Source organism: Dreissena polymorpha, chromosome 1, assembly GCF_020536995.1.
Source record: "Dreissena polymorpha isolate Duluth1 chromosome 1, UMN_Dpol_1.0, whole genome shotgun sequence".
Classification (NCBI taxonomy): domain Eukaryota; kingdom Metazoa; phylum Mollusca; class Bivalvia; order Myida; family Dreissenidae; genus Dreissena; species Dreissena polymorpha.
In genome coordinates this window covers 78,295,977-78,319,190 of record NC_068355.1, presented here as the reverse complement: position 1 = coordinate 78,319,190, position 23,214 = coordinate 78,295,977, and the positions used below count along the sequence as shown (strand labels likewise).

Here is a 23,214-nt window from a genome sequence, read left to right as displayed (position 1 = left end):
TATTATATGGGTAGAACCAGATCTGATATTTTCCTGATAAACACAATCACTTTCCAATGAGAATCTTCTAGATAAGAGATGATAGATCGAATAAATGGAAAATATAGAATAAATTTGCACATAAAATAAATATAATATATAACCTTTAAATACCAATGGTATCATTTATGAAAAATGCACGATTTCTGTCCGGTTGTATCGCATTGTAAAATTCAGCTGTTCAGCTTCATGATAAATTCACAAGTGTTACATCATTATAAACTTGCAAGATGTCGCTGGGCTGACAATTAACAAAAACTGATAGATCTAATGACTTGTTTTTCAAATATATTACATGTTGAATTTCTGACTGAACAATTATAGTTCGATTTGCATATTCATAAAATAGCGAAAATCAGACCAATACATCTGTGGAGGAACTTATACAAACACATTTTGTTTGTATAGGTCCATGGTCTGTGTTAAATATGTTGTTGATATGACAGTCCGCACAGTTTGCTAAGAGGTTATTTTGAAGTAAATAAAAATTACAATTTTTAAAATTTGTATCCAGTTTTAAAATACATTATCTGACACTGACTCGTTCAAAGAGATGCACGCTTCAATCTACTGCTCTTTCAAAAAATATTATATTCAGCAATAATACTTTTTGAAACATACTATGCATAAGCGTGGTTGTCGTGTTACTGGACATTTCTCTTTGATGACGTAATTAAACTAGTTTAACGTAATTAAACTAGTTTACCAGTATAGTAGTGCTTGTAATACGGATCGTGAAAAAGAGTATAAAGGCACGAAATTTGTATATTTCCTCATAAGTTTCACTAATTGATAAATAGATACAGAATGTCTTTAGTTATTACATGATGATTACACGTGAAAATAATGCATCGCATTTAGGTCAATATTTGAGTCGCGTTCTGAGAAAACTGGGCTTAATGCATGTGCGTATAGTGTCGACTTAGATTAGCCTGTGCAGTCCACGCAGGCTAATCAGGGACGACACTTTCCGCCTAAATTGGATTTTTGCTAAGAAGAGACTTCATTTAAACGAGGATAGAATCTAATGTTTTATTGGAAATGACGCATAAAAATTACATCTATATATAGATATTATTTCAAAATGATCAGTGTCAGTAGAGACATGCTTAAGTTACCAACATGTTGGTTAGCTATCACGATGTCATATGACAGAGCATGGTACAATGTAGTTCATTCATTCGAAGTTTGCGAAACAATTATCAAACCGGATCAAACAAGGGCGTAGGGTAAACTATTGAATTAGAAAAAAAATGTGAATGTATGTTTAAAATTTTGGGTTCCAGGATCTCGTTCACACTTATATGTTCTGTTATCGGATAATGAATTTGTACTTTAACCAAAAGCAGATTAGCTTGAAAGATTTACGAATCTGTATCGCAATAATTTATGTTTGTTAGGCGTTTTATACACGAATAGCTTGTTACGCTGCTGATCTTTATCAAAGACACCGGTCTTGATGACTCAGTGGGTGACGATTGAAAGATAAACAGTTCTCCACACCGGTTGTCACATATAAAGCAGATACGATTGTTGTATTAAGCGAACTTTACTTACGACAGACAATACATATTCTATCAGCTAACTCTTGCTTGAACATAGGTTTCATTTAAGTACCGAAATGCAAATTCCCGTTCTTATGTTTCTGGCGCTTTTGGTTGGACAATCATCTGCCATCATTAATTGTAAGTATTTTGGTAATTACTTTGTTGTTATTGTTAATTTTGTTCTCTTTATATGCTGTTATCACAATAACTACAATAATGCAATTTAAACCCAGTTATGAATACCTCGGTTGTAGCTGCGTTGGTCATGTTGATTTGTGTATCCACAGTAAGGGAGGGGTATTCTTTGTGAGGTAATATATTTCAATACCTACTTATAATTTATAAAATAATTTACAAGCTGTCTTATGCCCAATGTGCCGAAGCGTTCTTCTTTAGCATATGCCTTTTCAGATGATGGATTGTGTTTTATTTTAATTTTATTATAGATTACCTGGAAAGTTACTGCAATGGGTATAGCTGGCCGATTGACATGTCCATCCTGGATACCGTTCGTCTGCGTCTCACCTCCAGCCTTCGCTATAACAACAATATGAACTGCTCCGTGTCTTTAACTACGTCTTCTTCAAAACAACTTATGTACTACTTTAGGGTAATTATTGAACGCAGCGTGCTTTAACATTATTAATGTATACGTTATGATCGTTATAGCATACACATTACAATGTTTAGATTTTAACGTAAACTTTGCTTAAAAACGGAACATAAAAGCATAAACAGTACAAAATACATTATGTAACATTTGAAGTGTTTCTGTAGAGTTTCGACGTGGAGAATTCCGATTCGTGTCAGTATGACTTCCTCGAAATGCATGACGGTACATCTCTACGGGCGCCGTATGCCAACGGTAGGTTAAAGCCAGTCTGTCACATGAAATATATGTGGATATTGCTCTGATATATACGACGCTAAAGGCTACACAATTCAATCGACTTAAAATGTAAGAGCGCTCTTACACTGTTAGAACCTATCACAGCAAACAAACTCCAGATTAAATATATTCATACCACGACGCGTTCATCAACGGCATAATATTGCGTTGCTATCGTTGAATCAAATGTTGCACGTAAAATGCTTCCGTGTAAGGCGAACTTTTTAAATTATATAGTTAAATACCATTAAAAACATTTAAATTGATAAATTTGTAAAATGTTTTATGTGTATGAACCCTTAATTCAAGTAGTACGTGTGTGATTGAAGGTTTCTACGGAAAGCAGTGTGGGTCTTACGTCGATCCATTCGTGTACACCACGTCTAACAGCGCTCTCACGCTCTGGTTCAAAAGTGATAACAGTAATACAGGAAAGGGTTTCGACATGATAATCACTTCGTACCATACAGGTAAATCTTACTATCATCTTGTAAGTCTTGTACACCGTGCTTTGTATTGAACATATATGTACGCGATGGGTGGATCCATCACGCCCTTCTCTTTGTCAGAGTAATCCTGAATACTCAGTTCTCCGTTTCGGTACTTGTCCCACTACGTTATAAATCATCTTTGAGACATTTTTGTTTTATTTGCTTACGTCAATATCGTCCTAAATGAAAAAGGAGGAGGGTAGTTAAGAATATTCCGATTGGTAATCTAGTAAAATAATTGTCTATACCACGTGCATTCTTATACGTGATATACGATTGCTTAGCTTTCTTAGAAAAAAAATGGTGGTTTGTCAAAATAACACATGCACAAGCAAATACCCAAACATTTTGTTATTTCAAACAACTTATATGGCATTTTATTGCTCCTGTACCGCAGGTATCTGCGACCCTGATGAATACAGCTGTAGCAACGGACGCTGTGTTGAAAATTATTTGACCTGTAACGGCTACAACCCGTGTGGTGATCACTCCGACTGTGCGCTCACCGTCGGCGGCATCGCCGGCATCGCGGTCGGCTCCGTGTGTTAAGCTATCATCATCATCGTCATTGCGCTGGTAGTCGTCAGGAGACGCATTCGTTATGTAAGCTCATCATGAACATTCTAACGAAAGATGTACTATGAGTAAATCTGTGCAAAAGTCACCAGGTTTGAGTAAACCTACGGGTTTGTAAACCTACGGGTTTAAGACTAGATTTAAATCATATAAGAAGACTGATACAAAATAGGTACACTTCGGCAGTGTGCTTTTCGATAATGTTATTTAAAAGTTTGCATTAAATATATGTTGATTTTTGTAATTTAGTATTCTTAAATGATTTAATTGTTTTGAGCTCGGACTAGACTTCCGATTGCTTCGTAAACCTTATCTCACTTCTTATTTCACTACTTGTTACAATGGCTGTTCTCCTCTCGTTGTCAGGGGACCGCTCCGAGGATGACACATCAAAATGTCGCCGTAGTGTCGAACGGGTACGCGTACAATCAGCCCGGCCCAGCTCCCGGCCAATACCAGTCCCCGCCCCCTCAGTACCACGTGGATGCCCCATACCAACAGTACCCGACGAAGTAACCATGGATGCCTGGGATTAATTGTGCTATAGCTTTGAACCTTTGATCGTGCCTTGAACTGTCTTCAAACACTATTTAATGGTGCTATAATACATTCTATGCATAAAAAACAAATTGTGAGTGCTTTAATTGTTAGACGTGACCGATTTCTTTGTATGCGAATACATACATATCGAGGAATACATATATTGTGTATTAATACATCGTGTATATTTACTGTAATTCTCCACACTTTCATGAATCTTATGCAAATGTTTGTCAAACTTTGTGGAGATTAAAAATAAGTTATGTGATTACAAAACTTAAACTTTGTTTTAATTAGTTATTTAAACAAACAGTAAAGATTATATATTTGACCGTTTGGGTTAGTTTAGATTGCATTTTACTTAATGACTTGTGTATCTATCTATCTATGTACATCATACGTCGGCGCAATCACACTTGATTATTACGCGACGGGTAGTGCTAGGTCAAGAGAAAGGTATGAAATGATAGGATAGATAGAAGAGATTTGATAGTTAAAAGTATACAGATATTAAAAAGTTTTGCCAGCTTCGTTTTCTCCTCTTCAACCCAGACCTCTCCGGTTACGGTGGCCGCGGCCGGCACAGCAATGGCAATCACTAGGGTTACTTGAAGCTGGGCACCTAACACTGATTAGAAGGTGAGTGAGGAAAGCCCCTGCTTGAAGGATACCAAGTCAGGGGCCTCTGCGACTGACGCAGGGAGGTGGTTCCAAACGGATATGGTCCGTGGAAAGAATGAGTTCTTGTGGTAAGATGTGGATGTAGACGGCTGGTGGTACTTCTTGTTATGGTCCTTTGGGCGAATTGGGGCTTGTACAAGGTATTGGTTGGCTGGGATATCCACCAGGTCATTGATGATTTTGTACAGCATGGTGAGTTGCGCTTTGGTCCGTCGTGACTCAAGTGTCTCCAACCCCAAGTGCTCGATCATGGAGGATACGCTGCTGGTGTTGTAGTATCGGTTGGTCACATATCTAGAAGCCCTCCTCTGTACCATCTCAAGCTTGTAAACCAGGTCCTTTGTAAATGGGTTCCACACTGTGGAGCAATACTCAAGGCCTGGTCGGACAAGAGAGGTGTATTCCGTGGTCTTGACCATCTCATTGCTGACGCGTAGGTTGCGCTGGAGAAAGCCGAGTGTACTGTTTCCCCTTTTCGCCGTGATGTCTACATGGTAGTTCCATGAAAGGTTTTGGGACAAGGTTACTCCCAGGTACTTGGTAGTCGAGTCAGTCTCGAGGTTGTGGTCTTTCAGGGAGTAACGGAACAAGATTGGGTTCCTCTTTCTGTGGACACGGAGAATGCTACACTTCTCTGGGTGAAAGTCCATACCCCATTGTTTCTCCCATTTGGCTAGCTTTATCAGGTCGTTTTGTAGGATCTGGCAGTCTTCTTCCGAGTTGATTTCCCGATACACCACACAGTCATCTGTGAATAGCCTTACTCTGGATGTGACATGTAGTGGCAAGTCGTTGATGAAGACAAGAAATAAGATGGGCCCGAGGACGCTTCCCTGAGGGACTCCGCTAATGACGGGTGCTGGCTCGGATGTTGCTCCATCAACGACTACCCTCTGCATGCGATCTGTCAGAAAGGCTTCAATCCACTTCAAGGTGTTACCCCTGATGCCATAGTGGTTGAGTTTGGTGAGCAGGCGACTGTGCGGGATCCGATCGAAGGCCTTGCTGAAATCAAGTACAGCAAGGTCATGTTGTTTATGGCGGGCCATGGAATGGACGAGCTCATTGGTCAGCGTCAGTAGCTGGGTTTCACAGCTCCGTCTTCTCCTGAAACCGTGTTGACAGTCCGTGAGGATGGCATGTCTATCAAGGTGGCCCATTATGTTGCTTCCAATAATGTGCTCCAGTATCTTACATGCTATGCATGTCAGTGAAACCGGCCTGTAGTTGCTGGCTTTGAACCTTTCCCCTTTCTTGAAAATTGCCGACACATTGGCTGTCTTCCACACGTCTGGTATACTGCCATTTGATTGGCACTTACTGTATATAATGTTCAGAAAAGGAGCACACTGGTCTGCCATCTCTGTGTAGATGCGTGCAGGAATTAAGTCCGCATCGCCGCTTTCTGTACATTAAGTTTCCTGAGAATGGCACGTATACCTTCTGTGGTTATGTTTATGTCTGGCAGGATAGGTGATGGTTCGCCCTCAGGTGTTGGGATGCTGGAACTGTCCTCCTTGGTAAATACTGGGTGGTACTGTCGGTTTAGGATGTTGGCCTTTTCAGTCGGATCGTCGTGTAATTTTCCTTTATCCTTAAGTGGAGCTACCCCACAATTATCTTTCCTTAAGGATTTGATGTAAGTCCAATATTTTTTCTGTTTCGAGTGTTGTTCTGTGTTAGTGAGATCATCTTCAATTAAGTTTTCAATATATCTCCAGTATTCTTGTCTTTCCTTGTACACTCTATTAGCAGGTTCCTGCTGCATAAAGCAAACGAAAGATTTGGATGTCAAAACCAATCTTTGACAGTCGAAAGATGCCTGGCCAAAGTGGTGGTCATTTTTAAATGTAAATTTTTAAAAACAGAATTTACCGCTTCCATTGAGTGTGTTGAAACTTTTGTAGATTCTGTATGATTTACCGCTTTTTACCATTTTGTTATTTAAACAAATATATAGCCAACTATTTAATTAAGATTTTATTCGTCAATTATTGAGTAACTTATCAGTTGCTTATCACGATTTAACGGTGCTCACTGGTGAAAATCAAAATAACGAGAATTTTTAAATCATTATTTAAATAGAGAATAATAGGTTAGTGTTGATTATAGATCAGGTTTATCATGCGAGGCTTAGAATACAACAACAAACGAGCCTTGGCGAGTGCTTTTTCGTTTTCGTGCCGAGCATGATAAACCTGATCTATAATGAACACTGACCTATTATTCTATTTATACCACTTTTTATTCAGTAAACTTTTTTTATTTAATTAAAATAAGTTTTCATGAGTGTTTGTCGTACTTTGATAATGACTGTAGTGTAACCAAGGTCAGTGTATTACTCCGCGTTCCAAAAATAACCGCTGATCAAATAATCATTTTTTTAATCAGAATATCGTTCTGTAACAAAGTGTCGAGCGTTATTAATTACAATTTTAATCATATTGAATTGCAAATCTTAAAGTTGTATTATATCAATATGACATTAAGTTGTAAAATACAAGGAACTACATTTGTTTACAACGTAGCCTAACACCACACACATGACGCCTTATCTATGATCGCTCCGCCCACTAGAATTGATCCACCAATCAGCGATCGATTAATCGGGCGCACTCGTTAGCAACGACCTGTCCGCCATTTTCTAGACAAGCTACATGTTTAGGTTCACTTTTATTCCATTGAGTTTCTTTTGTTTTCCTCTTTAAAAAAACGATTAAAAATGGTTAAACGGTGTCAATGGGGATTATGTACATCGGACAATCGATATCCTGAAAGATTAGTTGGTGACATTTAATTTATATCGTTTCCAAAGCCGAAAAGAGATCTTGAGAAGTGTAAGAGATGTATAAATACATGCGGTCGTCACCACGAACAACTGAACGTCAACACTGTCAAAGACAATTATAATATATTTTTATCGGATATACTAGCAAATTTAAATAGTTTATGTTATCGATCTAGGTCAGAAGCGAGGTTCATCTGCATTACTTAAGAGAAATAAAACCCAGCATGAAGCCTAATTCATGCTGTGTTTTATTACTCTGATAGTAATGCACTTAATTGACATCATACATGTTATTTGAAGGTGACATGTGATATATTATCTGATTAACGGTATCTACACATTTGCACTCATGTGGTGTCACCAATAAACGCTTTTAATCCACACTAGGAGCTCGAATGCCTAGATCTCATTTTTTAAACGAGTTTCGTTTATTTTGTTCGGATTAAAAAACGGAAATGAAATATGGCAAAAACGGTGTAAAAAGGGTTAATGCAACTCTGACATTTGGTATCCAGAAAGATAAGTTAGATGAATTAAATTTTTACCATTTCCAACGCGGCAATGCGGTCTTGACAAGAGCGAGTGGAAGCTTCAAGAATTACCGAGATTCCCTTTATAGAACATTAATTTATTTCACAAACTTGACATGTCATATAAGCAATAACTAAGCATTATTAAGTATGTATTATGTCACGTGTGCATGTAAAATAATTGAGAATTTTGGTACCCAATTCGTGTAACTTTACGAAATCCCCGTTAAAAATCGCGTTTCTGTGTGTGTCAGAAACAAGTGAAAACCATTTTGTTATTATTTTAATAAAGACGTATCGATAAATGCTATTGTAAAAGAGTTATTATTACTGATATTATTTAACCAATTAATGCGGTAACTTCGGGGAAGTCGGTACCTGCGCGAGCGTCTGATATTGGTAGCCTTATTAATTTATAATAGCCTGACCGTATTCCATTTCGTACAACGCTAATTTTATATCAGACAATGTCCAAACTTACTGTGTTGTTTTTGCGCTTTAAATTATAGTGATTGATAAATGTCCCATAAGCAATGTTTAATATGATTTATATCACTTTTATACGCAATAACATGTGGGATTGAGGTACCCACCCGGCGTCAGAAAGCGTGTAAAACTTCACCGAATTGCCAGTTATAAAGCGCTATTTCGTGTCAAATACACGGGTAGGGGGGAATGTTTCGGTAATAATTTTGTTAATAACACGGGTAAATACCGGTGAAGTGTTAATTTATTGCAAATACCACCATTACACGTAATAACGGGTTCGATTTCGGTAAGCGCGCAAGCGTTTGAGAGCGTGTTTAATGTACCGATTTACCCATTATAAATAGCTGATGTTCTCTTTAATCGTATATTTTTTTGCATTTGCAGAATAACTTAATGGCATCAACCCCTTTACAAGTGTAATATGGTGTTAAACAAGTCCATAAAATCATCCGGAATATCGCGTAAATCTATATGCAGTCTATAGGCAAAGAAGCCATTTTGGTGTTAGCTTGTCTAGGTTTTCTTCCCGCTGAGCCAAGTGATTAAGTGGGCGGAGCGATCACTGATAAGGCGTCATGTCAATTCACTTTCGATATCAAACTATCAAGTCGATCACGAGGTGCACAATATTTGCTTCTTTGTTATAATATGTGGTTATTTCGTGACGAAATAACAAAGATTACTTGGATTTAAGCTAATTATATACATTTACATTTTGAATGTTGAAAGTGGCACCAAAGAATTGTGAGGCAAAGTTGTTCGAACTAGAGAAAGACATGATTTGCTGCACAGGTACTTGGAAAAAAAATTGGTCCTTATATATATAATAAGAGTAAAGGTATCCAACGATGATTTCACAGGTGTATTGAATAACACAATGCAACAGCATAAACGATCAAACAATGCACACATATGTCGTTGTGGTTGCCAGCAGGAAGGGTCCATCTATGATAAAACACCTTTTATTTGATGAAAATTTTCCAAGTATGTCCAAAACAGCCAAAAGTTTCACAAATAGCTTCCCAAAATGAAAGTGTGTAATGGACGATTTTCATCAAATAAAAGGTGTTTTATCATAGATGGACCCTTCCTGCTGGCAACCACAACGACATATGTGTGCATTGTTTGATCGTTTATGCTGTTGCATTGTGTAATTCAATACACCTGTGAAATCATCGTTGGATACCTTTACTCTTATTATATATATAAGGACCAATTTTTTTTGACTGGGTGGGGCGAACATCAAGATCAACTTGTTCGACGGTAGACAGTGGTTGTCTAGGCTGCATTTCGGACATTATTTCGGTGCATGAAGGTGTACAAAAGGAATCTGTTGGATTGTTACATTTACTGGACTGAGCAAGAATGAACACTTTTGCTGCTGTTCAACAGATATGTTGGAATAATTGGTTATGGACTGGACATTTGCCCTGTGTTATGGCCATGGTTTCAGTGGGTGGAATGTTTGCATTTCGAAGTTTTTGGACCAGGAATTTGCGAACTGAGTAGTTCGTTATATTCTCTTGTGCTTGAGAAAGCCGGCGTCTTTTGCCATGGCCTTCAGCATCTGACCTAGCTTGTTGACACCCAATTGTTGACGCAAGAACCACTTGGATGCAGTGTCATTTGTGCGTATTGCCAGGTAGAAACGGTGCTTTGAAGAAAAATCAGATGGACGCATATCCGAGTACAGCTTGTAAATTAACACAGTATTTCTTGGTCCATACGATTGTTTTCTACGGTCAAAGGGGAGCAACTCGAACTGACTTCTTCAAAGGGGAGCAGCAACAACAGAACCTATTTGCATAGTGTTAAATTTACCTAATACTAGAGGTTTTAATGACAATAAATGACAAAAAACAAGTTTTTTGATACTTTTCTTTGTTTTTAGGTCATTAAGATTGACAAACATTTGAGATTGTTTTTATTATTGAATTACTTATTGACGTCATTTCGTCGAAATATTGACGTAATTTCCTGCCGTTTATTATAGATGATATTTAATCAACGGGGCTTTAATCAACCGAATTCGCTGTAAAAGTTGGATAAAAGCAGATACGTCAATCAGTTTACTGTTCTTCATTTTCATTTATGAAAGCAACCCATAAAATACCTGAAACACATTTAAAAATGGAAATGGTTTTACGAGAAAATCTACTGGTGCAAGGCGTTGTCAAGATCTGTAAATATTCATAATTTATTATCCAATTCAAAGTAATGAAACTCAAGACAAAATGTAATTTGAAATAAATTACAAAATACTCCTCATCTGGAAATCAATGTGGGTGAAAATACGATAAATATTTCTTTGACAAAAATACACCAATTGAACAAGAAACAAAAATAAACCATAACACAAATTTTATAAATTACTGGTATTTTATAGAGCATCAAATTACTGTGAGAGATGGTGTCCGTGTTTATCTAACAGCTCTATCAAGATCAAAGCGCTGAAGGCACTGTAGGTGTTCGCTGTTATATAAGTTTAAACGCAACTCATTTTAAAAATTATGTTATAGCTTTTTATATTGCAAGTTTTAAATTAACACAACCCATTCAAATTTATAAAGAGTGTGTCTTAAAGCACAGGTCCAGATGTTTTTTTAAATCATTAATACAAAATATAATTTAAGCTTCATTTTGGGAAACAGGGTTTTATGCATATGCATAAATTGTCATCCCAGTACCAGAGACTCTCTTTAAACAAAAAACGTTATACAATCAGAAATGTCGTCCTTGATAAGTGCATTGCACAGGCTAATCAGTATGCAAATGCTTATCTCATTTAACATGCATTAAGCCCCGTTTTCCCTGAAAGCAGCCAATATGTACAGATTTCAATGATAAACACTAGACTGGCCAATCTCGTCTTACAAGATGTTAAACACTATTAGTCATACACCCACAGCAGTGTACCAGTGGTGATCTATAAACAGGCAAATGTGGTGGTTATCTTTCCTAGCAGACGCTCATAGCATTTGTCGTCTGCTGCAACAGGCAGTGGTTGTCTTTCCATAGCGTAGCTAAGGCTTCTAAGCACATACTGATTTGCAAAATATGCTCTGTAAAATTAGCTCACACTAAAAAATGGCTCACAAACATCAATTCACTAAAGAGAAATTTTATTTTCCGAACCCTATACCGAAGTAAAGCTTGTTCTTAAGACTAAAATCTTAACTTGTCTATCTTGACAACGGGAAATGCACTTTCCGATGAGTAAACATTATTGAACACAAATTATTGAAATTTAACCACTAAATACAATTGTAAATTTACATCAAATTGCGCAGACCACACTTTTTTATCAGCCGCAAAAAACTCAACCCCACCGTTATAATAAGTGTGTGCTTTAACTTCCCGCTTTCTTGTTAACTAACTTATTTTTTTCTAAATAACTTCCCGTTTCATTGCAACACAACTTGTTGAAATATCTCATCTTATAATTGTTTGTTTCCTTGCCAACAATTGCTATGACCAAACGTGCGCTGTTCGAGTCCATTGTGTATGGGGTGGCAAGTAATAAACGAAATCTTTACGGTATGAAAACCCTTTTATATGTGCGCTTTTTGTATACATGCGGTTCTTTGATCTTAACTAGCATTACATTACTGTACAGATCAATGGCAATGACCTTATTTGTCTTTCTTGTGTTTGTTTTCATTTTCTATATGCCATAAAGATACACGTCGGGGGTTGGCACATGACAACGATGACAAAAATGTAACGAAATCACTAAATGTGGGAACGAGATCATTCACTCGTGGGAACGAGATCACTAATATTGAGAGTGAGATCAAGGGGCCGAGATGACCAATAATAGGAACGAGATCACCAACTCGTGGGGACGATATCACTAATAGTGGGAATGAAATCATTATCTCGTGCGGACGAAATCACTAATAGCGGGAATGAGATCACTATCTCGTGGGGACGATATCACTAATAGCGGGAATGAGATCACTATCTCGTAAGGACGAGATGACTTATAGCGGGAATAAGATCACTATCTCGTGGGGACGAGATCACTTATAGCGGGAATGAGATTACTATCTCGTGGGGACGAGATCACTAATAGTGGGAATGAGATCACTATCTTGTGAAGACGAGATCACTAATGGTGGGAACGAGATCACTAACTCGAGGGGACGAGATCACTAATAGTGGGAATGATATCACTATCTCGTGGGGACGAGATCACAAATCGTAGGAACGCGATCACTAATTCGTGGAAAAAAATTATAAAGTTGTAGAAACGTCATAAATCAGTTTGTGGAAACGAGTAAGCAACTCGTGGTGACAAACTGAGGCTCGTTCTGAGAAAACTGGGCATAATGCATAATGCAGGCCGCACAGGCTAATCAGAGACGACACTTTCCTCACAAATTTGATGTTTACTAAGAAAAATTACATTTTAACGAAAAATGTCATCGAAGCGGAAAGTGTCGTCCCTGATTAGCCTGTGTGGACTGCACAGGCTTATCTGGGGCGAGACTTTTACGCACATGGAAAACTGGGCATAATGCTTGTGCGTAAAGTGTCGTCCAAGATTAGCTTAGGCAGGCCGCACTGGCTAATCAGAGACAACACTTTACGCCCAAATTGGGTGTTTGCGAAGAAGATATTCATTTTAACAAAAAATGTCATAGAAGCGGAAAGTGTCGTCCCTGATTAGCCTGTGTGGACTGCACAGGCTAATCTGAGACGACACTTTACGCACAAGGATTATGCTCAGTTTTCTGAGAAGGCGGCTCAAATATCTACGTCTTGGTGATGACTCAGGAGCTATACAACATGTTTCAAGTGCTGCGCTTAATTATTGTTTCGCCATACAGTACAAAGCTACGCAACTAACGATCAGCTATCACATGACACAATGGTAGATAACCTACATGTGATTCATCTTATAATGATATCGATGCGTCTTTATATATATATAGCCGACAGTGATAACGATGATTATGTTGAAAATAATATGAAAACTTGTTTGATTTTTAAAAAGTTATTTTTGTGTTGAATATTTAGATACAACAATGAAGATGATCTTACTGCTGTTGATATTGTCCATCGGAGGGTCCCTTGCTTTGACAGACTGTAAGTTTCTTTTTTTCAGTGTCTTTCGTTTTCATTTTATTCATTTAAACGTTTTTACTTGTATCGAATAGTTTAACTTGTTTTCCGTGTATTACACATGACAGTTGTATTATATCGCTTAAAACACGTATTTTCTCATGTTGGAGATGGCGTGTTGTGCGGTTTAATTGGAAATGTTTCCTCTGACCATTCGCATGTCGACACTAATAAAATTATTTCTCAGCAACTTTGGATCATTTATGTTCATATATCCTAAAGCATCGATGTGTTAATGTTTAAATTAATGGAATTGATAGGATATAAAAAAAGTCGTGTTCTGAGAAAACTGGGTTTAATGCATGTGCGTAAAGTGTCATCCAAGATGAGCCTGTGCAGTCCGCACAGGCTAATCAGGGACGACACTTCCTGCTGTTATGGTATTTTTAGTTTCAAGGAAGTCCCTCCTTACCGAAAATCAAGTTTAAGCGGAATTAGCCTGTGCGGACTGCACAGGCTAATCTGGGACGACACTTTACGCACATGCATTAAGCCCAGTTTTCTCAGAACAAGGCTCATGAAAACAACCTACTTTTAAGCACCTGACGTTATTTAGGCAAAACGACATCGGCTCTGACTCTGTTTGGCTGAACTTTTAGCATTCTGATTTAATGTTTAGGTAAGACGAAAACAGTTTTCAGTTATAGTTTTTCGGGCCAATAGTATCAGTAAATGAAAAAAAAATGGTTGAAGCACAAAAGGACGTACTGCTTGGATTCAGTGTGACAATACGTTTTTGCATAGAATTGTACTAAAAAGAACTTTAAACAAAGTATCTGACACACCTGACGTTGTTTTGCATATTACTTGGACACCTACTGTCAGACTTACTCCATACCACAGATCGACATGAACAACGCTGATTCCATTTACCTGCATCTGACATCTTCATATCGCTATGGCAGCAACCTGAACTGCTCTGTCACTCTGTCAACGTCTCCGTCATATATGCTCATGTTCTATTTTAAGGTTTAGTATAAGTTGGCATGCATTATGATTAAATTCATGAGGAATATTTTGTGTATTAATTTTCCCTATATCGCTTACGTACACAATCTTGTTGTACAGTATAAGCATTACTGTGATTTCATTACAATGATTTCATTACCGTGGTTTCCCTCACAACAGAAACAATCATATCAATACTATTCATGCGGCTACGAGACGTCGGTTTGTTCGATTCATATAACTTATCATTTGAAAGGTCGTATTACATCATGTGATTGTACACAGTGTTTAAATTAAATATGTAATGGCAATCTTTTAAACTAGGCAACAGTTATAACGTACAAAGTACATGGATATGTTCACTAACGGATTTCATAAGCTCCGTTGGTTACACATATTACTGACAAATTAAGCAAAAATAATTGAAACAAACGAACGTGCGAACAAACACAGAAACAAATAAACACACGATATCGTAAAAAATATTGTCAACAAACAAATTAACGCACAAACAAATACAGAAAGTTATAAAAATATAAATATTTAGCCAAATATTAATTGAAATTAAGTATTAAAGGTGTGGAAATATTTTCGATTGCATGACAATGTATGTGTTAATCGATGATATCTGTTCATAGCAATAAGAAACATTGCACTTCGACCATTAAATCAGTTTTTTTTTTACTTCGCAGAGTTTCGACGTTGGCAACAATTACTACCCCTGTTCGAATGCTTTCCTGGAACTGCATGACGGTAACACGCTATCAGCGCCGTACGCAAACGGTATGATGGGTTGAGTTTTAACCCATTTATGCCTAGTGGACTCTCCCATCCTTCTAAATTGGATCAATTTATTTCCAAAATTAGAAAGTGGCGTCTCATCAGGATCCAAACTGTTTGCTATTCGTATAGTATTCTTTGAAAAAAATCGAAGAAAATGCTTATTTTAGAAATTAAGCAGACGGCATTTTAGCAGACGACAAATTTCCCAGCATGCAAAGGTTTAACACACACACACAACGCAGACATTTGTAAAATACAAGCTTACATGAAGTACTTGAAAGACAATGTTATTTTACTTGTTATTTGGTTTCTACGGAAGGCAGTGTGGGTCCTCCATAAGCCAATCCGTGTACACTACGTCGAACAACGCTCTCACGCTCTGGTTCCACAGTGACAGCAGCTATAGCGACTATCCGGAATTCGACATGGTCATCACGTCGTACCATTATGGTTAGAGTTGTTTCTCGTTATTTCTTAAAAATAACCATTTCAACAGAAACATTAGTATGCCAATATATATAGCTTTAAAGTTTGTAAAATACTTAACTACATAGAACAATTATTTTAAAAAGTAAACATTGTACTTGTATGCATCAATATATACACGAAGAAAGCATTCGTCTTTGACGATCTGACGATTTAGATCGTAGGGTAGGTAGCTTCCAACATGTTAATTGTGCAGTGGTTCTGTTGAATATTTACGAACCATTTTTGTTGTTGTTTTTATCTTCTTCATTAATGTAATGTTTTCCTGGTGAAAGAAAATATATTAAGCGATGAAAATGAAAGAAAATAAGAATTATGTCGCGTTTCGCCTTTTTCAAGTGCAAAAAGATGAAACCATGCCTACCCATGTCGTCAAACTTCCGTCACGGATCAATTATTTTATCGTAAGCTTGCACAAAATATAGTCAAAGGATCACATGCACAATTTTCAATCAAAATTTTGACTAATAATTTACTGTATATATTCAAGTTTGAAAAGTTGTGCGTTAGTTAAGTCTTTAAGTGTATCTTTAAGTTAACTCCTCTCAATTATGATCTTTGGACAAAATGAGTTCTTAGATTGCGACGTTCCACACTACGTTGGTACTGAGCAGTTGGAGTTCGTTAAGACATACCTTTCAACGATATTGTTAGGCATATTAACATGTAATATTTCAGGGGTAACTTGGCGTTTAGACTTGCGGATTGGAGTCAGAAAGTAATGACTTGGCAGGGATTGCACCAGCCGCCCCCCCCCCCCCCAAACCACATTGCCTTTGTTCTTTCCTGGAGTGGAGGGATCTTCATAGTCTCTAACTTTCTTGCGACGGCAGCATGTTCTGTTGATGTAGTTACCGAAGACTAATCATGCTGCCTGTTTTTTTCAAGTTTGTCCATCTTTTTGTAAGTTTGATCCAAGACAATGGAGTGATGATATTACGATATTCCAGGGTTGAAATTATTTAGGCAAGGTAAGCTGTATTGCGACAGGATCAGTGTAGTGTTTCCAGAGTTCGCATATGGAAGCCAAGCGTTGAACTACCTTAGTAGTCTTATTGATGTCTGATCTTATATTTAGGTCTTCACGGATGGTTACCCGCTTCTCGGTTTTCTGGAACTTGTTGGAGGATGTTATTTTCTAGCTGGTTTTATTCCAGGGTATGCTTATGATGAAGCATTTTTGGGCGTTGAAGCACATTCCTCATCTGTTGGCTTAACGTTAAAGTTGGTTTATGTCTTGCTGTATTATTTCATGGTTCCTACAACTTCTGTTTGTACGGTAAAGTAGGCAATCGTCTGCAAATAGACAGACAGAGTTTGGAGTGGCACATGACAAGCAGGCAAGCTTCGACGGTGTCCTAGAGAACATCGGAATCGACTGAAGCAGGTTTGGATTCCTCTCCCTCCAAAAATACTCCCTGCATCAGCGGTTGATATTACAAGTGACGCCGCACTGCTCTAGATTATGTCCCAGCTTTTTAGATGGGACGGTATCAAAATCATTACAGAAGTCCAAGAAAGCCACGTCTATCTGTGAACCAGAGTCATAGTTGGCGAGAAGGTTTTGAAAAGTGGTCAGCAATTGTGTTTCACAGGAGTGTCCAGATTGGAAGCCATGGTATAAGTTAGTAAGGATGCTGTTTTTCCCCACGTGGGTAAGGATTTGTACATCAAATAGCTTGCATGTTGCGCAGGTCAGGTAGAAAGGCATGTAGTTTTCAGTTCGATGGACGTTTCATTTCTTAAAAGCATTGGAAACGATATCGTCATTCTAGTCATGAAGAACTTTATGTAAGTCGATAGATGTTTTGAAGGTGGTTGATAGTGCAGGCGATAGCTGACAAGCATCTATAATACATATATTTACGGTACAAAAAGACAGATACATTTATATCATCAATAACTGACTTTGTGCTTTCGGACAGGTTATTGCTTTGGAAACGAGCATCAGTGTGACAACGGCCGCTGTGTGGAGTCCTACCTGACCTGTAACGGCTACAATCCGTGTGGCGACTACTCCGACTGTCACCTGACCGTCGCTCCAATCATCGGCATCGTTGCCGGCTGTACAGTGTTCGCAATAATCATCACAGTTGTGGTGATTGTGATTGTGAGGAGACGACGTCGTTATGTAAGTGATCTATTGTTGTTGTTTTTTTAATGACGGTCTGATTGGGATACATTGATTGGATGCAAATTGAATGTCGGCATCGTGAAGTGAACATTAGGTCGCCTTGCGATGTAAGCTCTCAGATCAGGGATAGTTTTCATAATCTTTCCGTGGCGGATTACTGGTTCTTTCACGAAAACGGATTCGAAAGTTGCCACATTAACATTCGGCTTATGAGCCTATAAAAGTTTGTTTTAAAACAATTTGTTTTATGATAAATTATCATTGAAGTCAAAGACCAATGACGCCCGTTACGAAGATTGTTTTGTTGTCAGGTGAATACGCCAGGAATGAACAACCCGTACACCCCAGTTGTTTCGGGTGGATACGGATACCCCCAGCCCGCGCCAGGACAATACCAGTACCCGCCCCCTTACCAGGCCAACGCCCCATACCAACATGGAAACGCCCCCTACCAACAGGGAAACGCCCCCTACCAACAGGGAAACGCCCCCTCCCAACAGAACTCCAAGTAGACCATGGTAACGATCATGGGTACGCAAAGCTGACAATTATCCAAAAGTAGATACGGTCACCTTTTATTTCGAATAAAGTATTGCAAAATGGTCAATAATAATTGACAAACAATGAATACACTCGCACATAATTTAAATGACAATAAAACCTTATGCAATAAATCAGACAATTATGTTAAGTTTTGGAATCAAATGCATATGTTTACATTCATTGCATTAAGAAATCGGTTTGAACAGCTTCTGCTTTTCGAAAGATTCTAATGGCATTCTACAGAATCAACACAAAAGGTATAAAAAGGAAATATTTGCCGCACACCTCTAATTTCTTTAGAACTGTTTTACGTTTTTTTATGTTTTTTGTTCTAAAGATGTACGATATTGCTGAATATATTGTATTATTTTTATCAGGAATAGATTGTGAACAGCACTGTTAACAATGATGGCTCATCAAACTTACACATGTATCTTTCCTTTAGTAAAAATAAACCCTACTGATAAAGGCAAAGGAAGATTTCGGAGACGAAATTCATAGTGTGTTTAAATAAACAATAATAAGTGATGTTCTATTTAAAACAAATTTTATCGTTTCGCGCATTCCTTTCAAAGATAAGGTAAAATTGTGGCTGTTAACACACTAGGTTTGTTTATCATTTGGGTTGATAGTAATTAATGTTATCACTATGATAATCAAAGCGCTGAACGCATTCAATGTTCTCAGGAATTACGTAGGTAGTGCGTATGAAATGTAATGTGCTTTTGAAAACTAGATGTATATTAAATCATAAAATGGTTTCCAATCCATTCATAGATTCATCGAAGAACTACTTTTGTCACTGTCATTTTACCTGGCTGTGTTTTGAAACTAAATTTCTTAATACTTACAGTTTTAGTTTCTTGATTTTTAGTCTATTGGCTCTTGCCAATGGACTTTTAAACCGCAAAACAAAAAGACGTTTCGTCAGCTGAATGTGAAAATGCGTTTCAAATGCCCAAATTTAGTAGGATGTTGGCAGACATTATAGACAAGATAATTTACATTGAATTTACTAATTCTTACAACTTATCACTTTTGTTTTAAGATTTTCTTTTTAAAATTATTCTAACACCATTTTAGTGAATTTTTGTAAAACCAATTTTAGTGAAAAAAACGTTCTTCAAAAATAAAACATTTTTTTTTGTGTGGGACAAATCATTTTTGGCAAAAGGTAACGTATTCAGAGGGGTTAATCACGTGATGTTCAAGATGGCGACGTCCATGCCGTGACAGGTATTTTTCGCCGTTTTATACCTGATTATACTTGCATTATTTTTTTAAACGCCGCTCACTCTCCAGCCATATGAGCAAGAAAGTTACTAGTTGCAATAATTCAACTCTAAGCTTTTAAGCCCAATGGGCTGCTTCGAGTTGCAATGCGCCCTCTCATGTCCATGGGTGCAAAATGTTATCAAAAATGCAAGGGTTAAGGAACACTGAAACTGCAAGAGCTTATTAAAGTTTACCTATCTAAACCACAAACTCATCCAAATGGTACCATTAAAACAAGAATTAATTTGATTTTATTGAATTGGGTTTTTGTTTTGTACGCTGTATCCGCCATATTGGAAAATTGACCCAATACTGGTTAGGTCGCAGTACACCAATATTTTGCACGTCGGGTTATGTACTCCAGCCTATAAAGTCGATAACGATGTGGTATTCGATACAGAATACACTGTTTCAAATTTAAACATAAACATGTCAGCGAGAAAAGTGTGTTGAAACATCGTCGTGTTTTTATAGGGTGCATGCAAAGGATAACATCCGTAGGTTGCCATTCAGGTAAATTTAACATGTTTATGAAGTTTATTCATTATTTCCCTCAATTTGTCTCGAACGACGTCTGTTTAGTGAAGCGCACGGATTCGCTGCGCTGAACTGCACCCATGTTTATGAAGGGGTGCATATGGACTGCCAGAGCAGCCATAGCAAAAATTATCAAAGGCTCTGGGAGTCCGTTTATATGGACTAGAAAGTTACTAGCTGTAAATTTAAGCGGATTTAAAGCTTCACTTAGAAAATTTGCGGGGAGTTAAGTCGAGATATAAAGCGTATTTAAATACGAAATAAACGCAAATCACCTTTTAGGCTTTTACTGAATATATGGCTTTAAATTGAGCGTCATTTAACAATTAAACAATAGTAATGAAGGGTATAAAACAGCTAAAAATAACTATCTCGGCATTAACGTCATCATTTTGACTATCACGTGATTACCCCCTCTGTTATGGATATTATAATTCGCTTCGGAACATAAAAGTTTGCGTGGCGCAGTGGTAGCGTATCCCCTTACAGATCAAGATGACAAGGGTTCGAATAAATATATTCATAACACTTTTTGCTAACGTTGAAAAGTGAATCTCGTCGTATTAGATTTTGAGATAACATACTGTTTCAATGTATTTATTAATGGGGTACGTTAATTTAAACAGTTTTAATGGATAAATAATTGTCTTGTTTCTTGCAGAAGACTGTGGAGTTTTTGTTAGGGCTGTAATATCTTTGTGACGGCAAACATCAACCTTGCGGCAAGAAAGGGGGGTCAAACTACAGGATTTTTATATATAATCTGCAAATTATGATTTTTTATTTTTTATATTTGAATAAGGATTAAAAACTTCAGAACGTGTTCTCCAAAATACAGCGTTCTTGTAATATGTTGCGTATGTAACAAAGTCAGTAAATATAACCAGGGACCTATACAAACAAGGTCCCTGATATAACAACAACAACGAATTGTTCCTTTCTGCTTAAATGAAAATGAAGCGCTCATAACAGTTTAATGAAAAGTAACAAACAAGAGAAAAAGGGAAAAAACTTTGACCTTAGCTTCTGAACATCTAGCAAATCAGAAATAACATTTACATCCGGGCATTTACTTGCTAGCAAAATACCAAGCTCCCTTGATACATATTTATGATTTTCTGATTGATATAGGATGGTTTGCAAAATTTCACCACGTCTTGTTTCATTCATTTGTACACAATTTGGTTAAAAAAAAACGTTCCTTTTTGATAGTCATTCAGATTTTCATTCACTTAAACGTCCTTATACATTATTCAGCAAAAACTTCCTTGTATCTTGCCAATATACTTAACGCCGTGTTGTCCCTCTTGTTTGTCCTGGCTGACGTGACTGCTTTTCTACACAGCATTGACTAAATACAGTGAGCCACATCTGGTGGAGTGAAAATGAATCTTTTGTCATATCAGAGGTGCTCTGTAAAAAGGGAGTTGAATGCACGTGCATAAAGTGTCGTCCCAGATTAGCCTGTGCAGTCCACACAGGCTAATCAGGGACAAAACTTTCCACCTAAACTGGATTTTTGCCAAGAGACTTTCTGTAAATGAAAAAACCCTCATACAATCGTAAAGAGTCATCCCTAATTAGCTTGTGCAGACTGCACAGGCTAATCTGGGACGACACTTAACGCAAATGCATTAAACCCCCTTGTCACAGACCATATGTGCCAGCATAGCTCCAGACCTGCCTGTACAGTGTGGATGGGAGCTACACTGTCCCCTATGAAGTCACCCAAGGTTTTGTGGTCTCATAAGCAGACAGGGTAGCTCCTAGACAAACCGCCGGGATGCGCTTGCTGGACTGGAGCTACTCTAGCCGCATTTGACATAAGACTCTTTCGAATGAAACTTATCAAATGGCAGCCATTGTTTTTCTCAAAACCACCATCATATACGATACAAATTGGATAATATGATGTTGTAAAGGTGTCCCATAAGCCAAACTGGCAGGCATGCTTTTGCACAGATGACACTTTTAAGAACAAATGCTTTCAAACCATTTGTAGTAAGGCAGATCAATTCAACATATGAAAGAATCTTTTCTGCAGTTGTGAAAAAGATGTTGAATGTGATGGCACAATGCAATTTATTTAAATATGAATAAAAAGAAAGAAAAAAAGTTTTAATAATTTTTTGTAACAATCCTTACCATTAAATACAATTTAAAATGTAAACAGAATTGTTTACTGCACATTTTCGATTGAAACAAGTAGCAGTTACAAGGAGCAATAACAGATAATCTACATTTCATATTAATATTTCACTCTACACGTGTATACAAAGTCCAATGCAAAACCCGTATGCTCTTTTAAGTATTCAGTATCTGGGACCGGACAGATGGGTGAACAGAGGGAAAGACACATGAATGGCTTACTGAATGCTTAACGGTATATTTTAAGCTTTAACACAGTTTTTATTTGTATTAACAGCGATCTGACCTTTGATCGTCTGGTGGAATGTGTGTGTGTGTGTGTGTATGTGTGCACTACAACATGGCAATTCAGACACATTTAACAAGAAAAAATAGTTTCATAAAAGTAACTTTGCTACAATAAAAGATATTACAAAGTTCACTTTTGAGACTGACAGACAGTTGGCAAACATATACTCCCTCTGGTAAAACATATACAAGGTTTAAAGGACAATAAACATAGTCATTATAATCAATGCTTTATTTTTTTAACAGAAAAAGTATTACATAAATAATACTGAAAACAAGCTAATTAAAACAACTTTTCATCAATTAAAACATGACAAAAGCACTTCATACTAAGAAATAAATTAAAAATCTAAGACAATCATGTAATGTTATGTG

General features: G+C 37.3%; 2 protein-coding genes across 6 annotated transcripts; both read left to right on the top strand.

The window, feature by feature from the left end:
* The first annotated feature begins 1,526 nt into the window (after nt 1-1,526).
* LOC127836887 (low-density lipoprotein receptor-related protein 3-like) lies at nt 1,527-4,368 on the top strand. Its single transcript, XM_052363536.1, has 6 exons — nt 1,527-1,724; nt 2,033-2,196; nt 2,364-2,451; nt 2,805-2,945; nt 3,364-3,569; nt 3,909-4,368. Exons 1-5 carry the CDS (start codon nt 1,661-1,663, stop codon nt 3,513-3,515), a joined length of 609 nt encoding a protein of 202 aa, XP_052219496.1. The 5' UTR covers nt 1,527-1,660; the 3' UTR covers nt 3,516-3,569; nt 3,909-4,368.
* Nucleotides 4,369-4,440: 72 nt separating this feature from the next.
* Nucleotides 4,441-21,236, top strand: LOC127836862 (abnormal cell migration protein 13-like). 5 transcript variants are annotated; one of them, XM_052363511.1, is made up of 7 exons: nt 4,441-4,538; nt 13,593-13,661; nt 15,338-15,428; nt 15,752-15,878; nt 17,840-18,045; nt 18,360-18,579; nt 21,065-21,236. In XM_052363511.1, exons 1-6 carry the CDS (start codon nt 4,447-4,449, stop codon nt 18,558-18,560), a joined length of 786 nt encoding a protein of 261 aa, XP_052219471.1. In that variant the 5' UTR covers nt 4,441-4,446; the 3' UTR covers nt 18,561-18,579; nt 21,065-21,236. The 5 variants fall into 5 exon arrangements, with proteins under 5 accessions (XP_052219471.1, XP_052219464.1, XP_052219487.1 ...); XM_052363504.1 differs by lacking the exon at nt 21,065-21,236 and having other exon boundaries at nt 18,360-19,443; XM_052363527.1 differs by lacking the exons at nt 4,441-4,538; nt 21,065-21,236 and adding an exon at nt 4,567-4,721 and having other exon boundaries at nt 18,360-19,443.
* The last annotated feature ends 1,978 nt before the right edge of the window (nt 21,237-23,214 follow it).

What these genes read in the sequence shown, in the direction of transcription:
- LOC127836887 (XM_052363536.1), top strand. Translation starts at nt 1,661, where the DNA reads ATGCAAATTCCCGTTCTTATGTTTCTGGCGCTTTTGGTTGGACAATCA. An exon ending in AACTTATGTACTACTTTAGG is followed by an intron (nt 2,197 to 2,363) that starts GTAATTATTGAA and finishes GTGTTTCTGTAG; the next exon opens with AGTTTCGACGTGGAGAATTC. An exon ending in AATCACTTCGTACCATACAG is followed by an intron (nt 2,946 to 3,363) that starts GTAAATCTTACT and finishes CCTGTACCGCAG; the next exon opens with GTATCTGCGACCCTGATGAA.
- LOC127836862 (XM_052363511.1), top strand. Translation starts at nt 4,447, where the DNA reads ATGACTTGTGTATCTATCTATCTATGTACATCATACGTCGGCGCAATC. An exon ending in AGTGCTAGGTCAAGAGAAAG is followed by an intron (nt 4,539 to 13,592) that starts GTATGAAATGAT and finishes TTGAATATTTAG; the next exon opens with ATACAACAATGAAGATGATC. An exon ending in CATCACGTCGTACCATTATG is followed by an intron (nt 15,879 to 17,839) that starts GTTAGAGTTGTT and finishes GCTTTCGGACAG; the next exon opens with GTTATTGCTTTGGAAACGAG.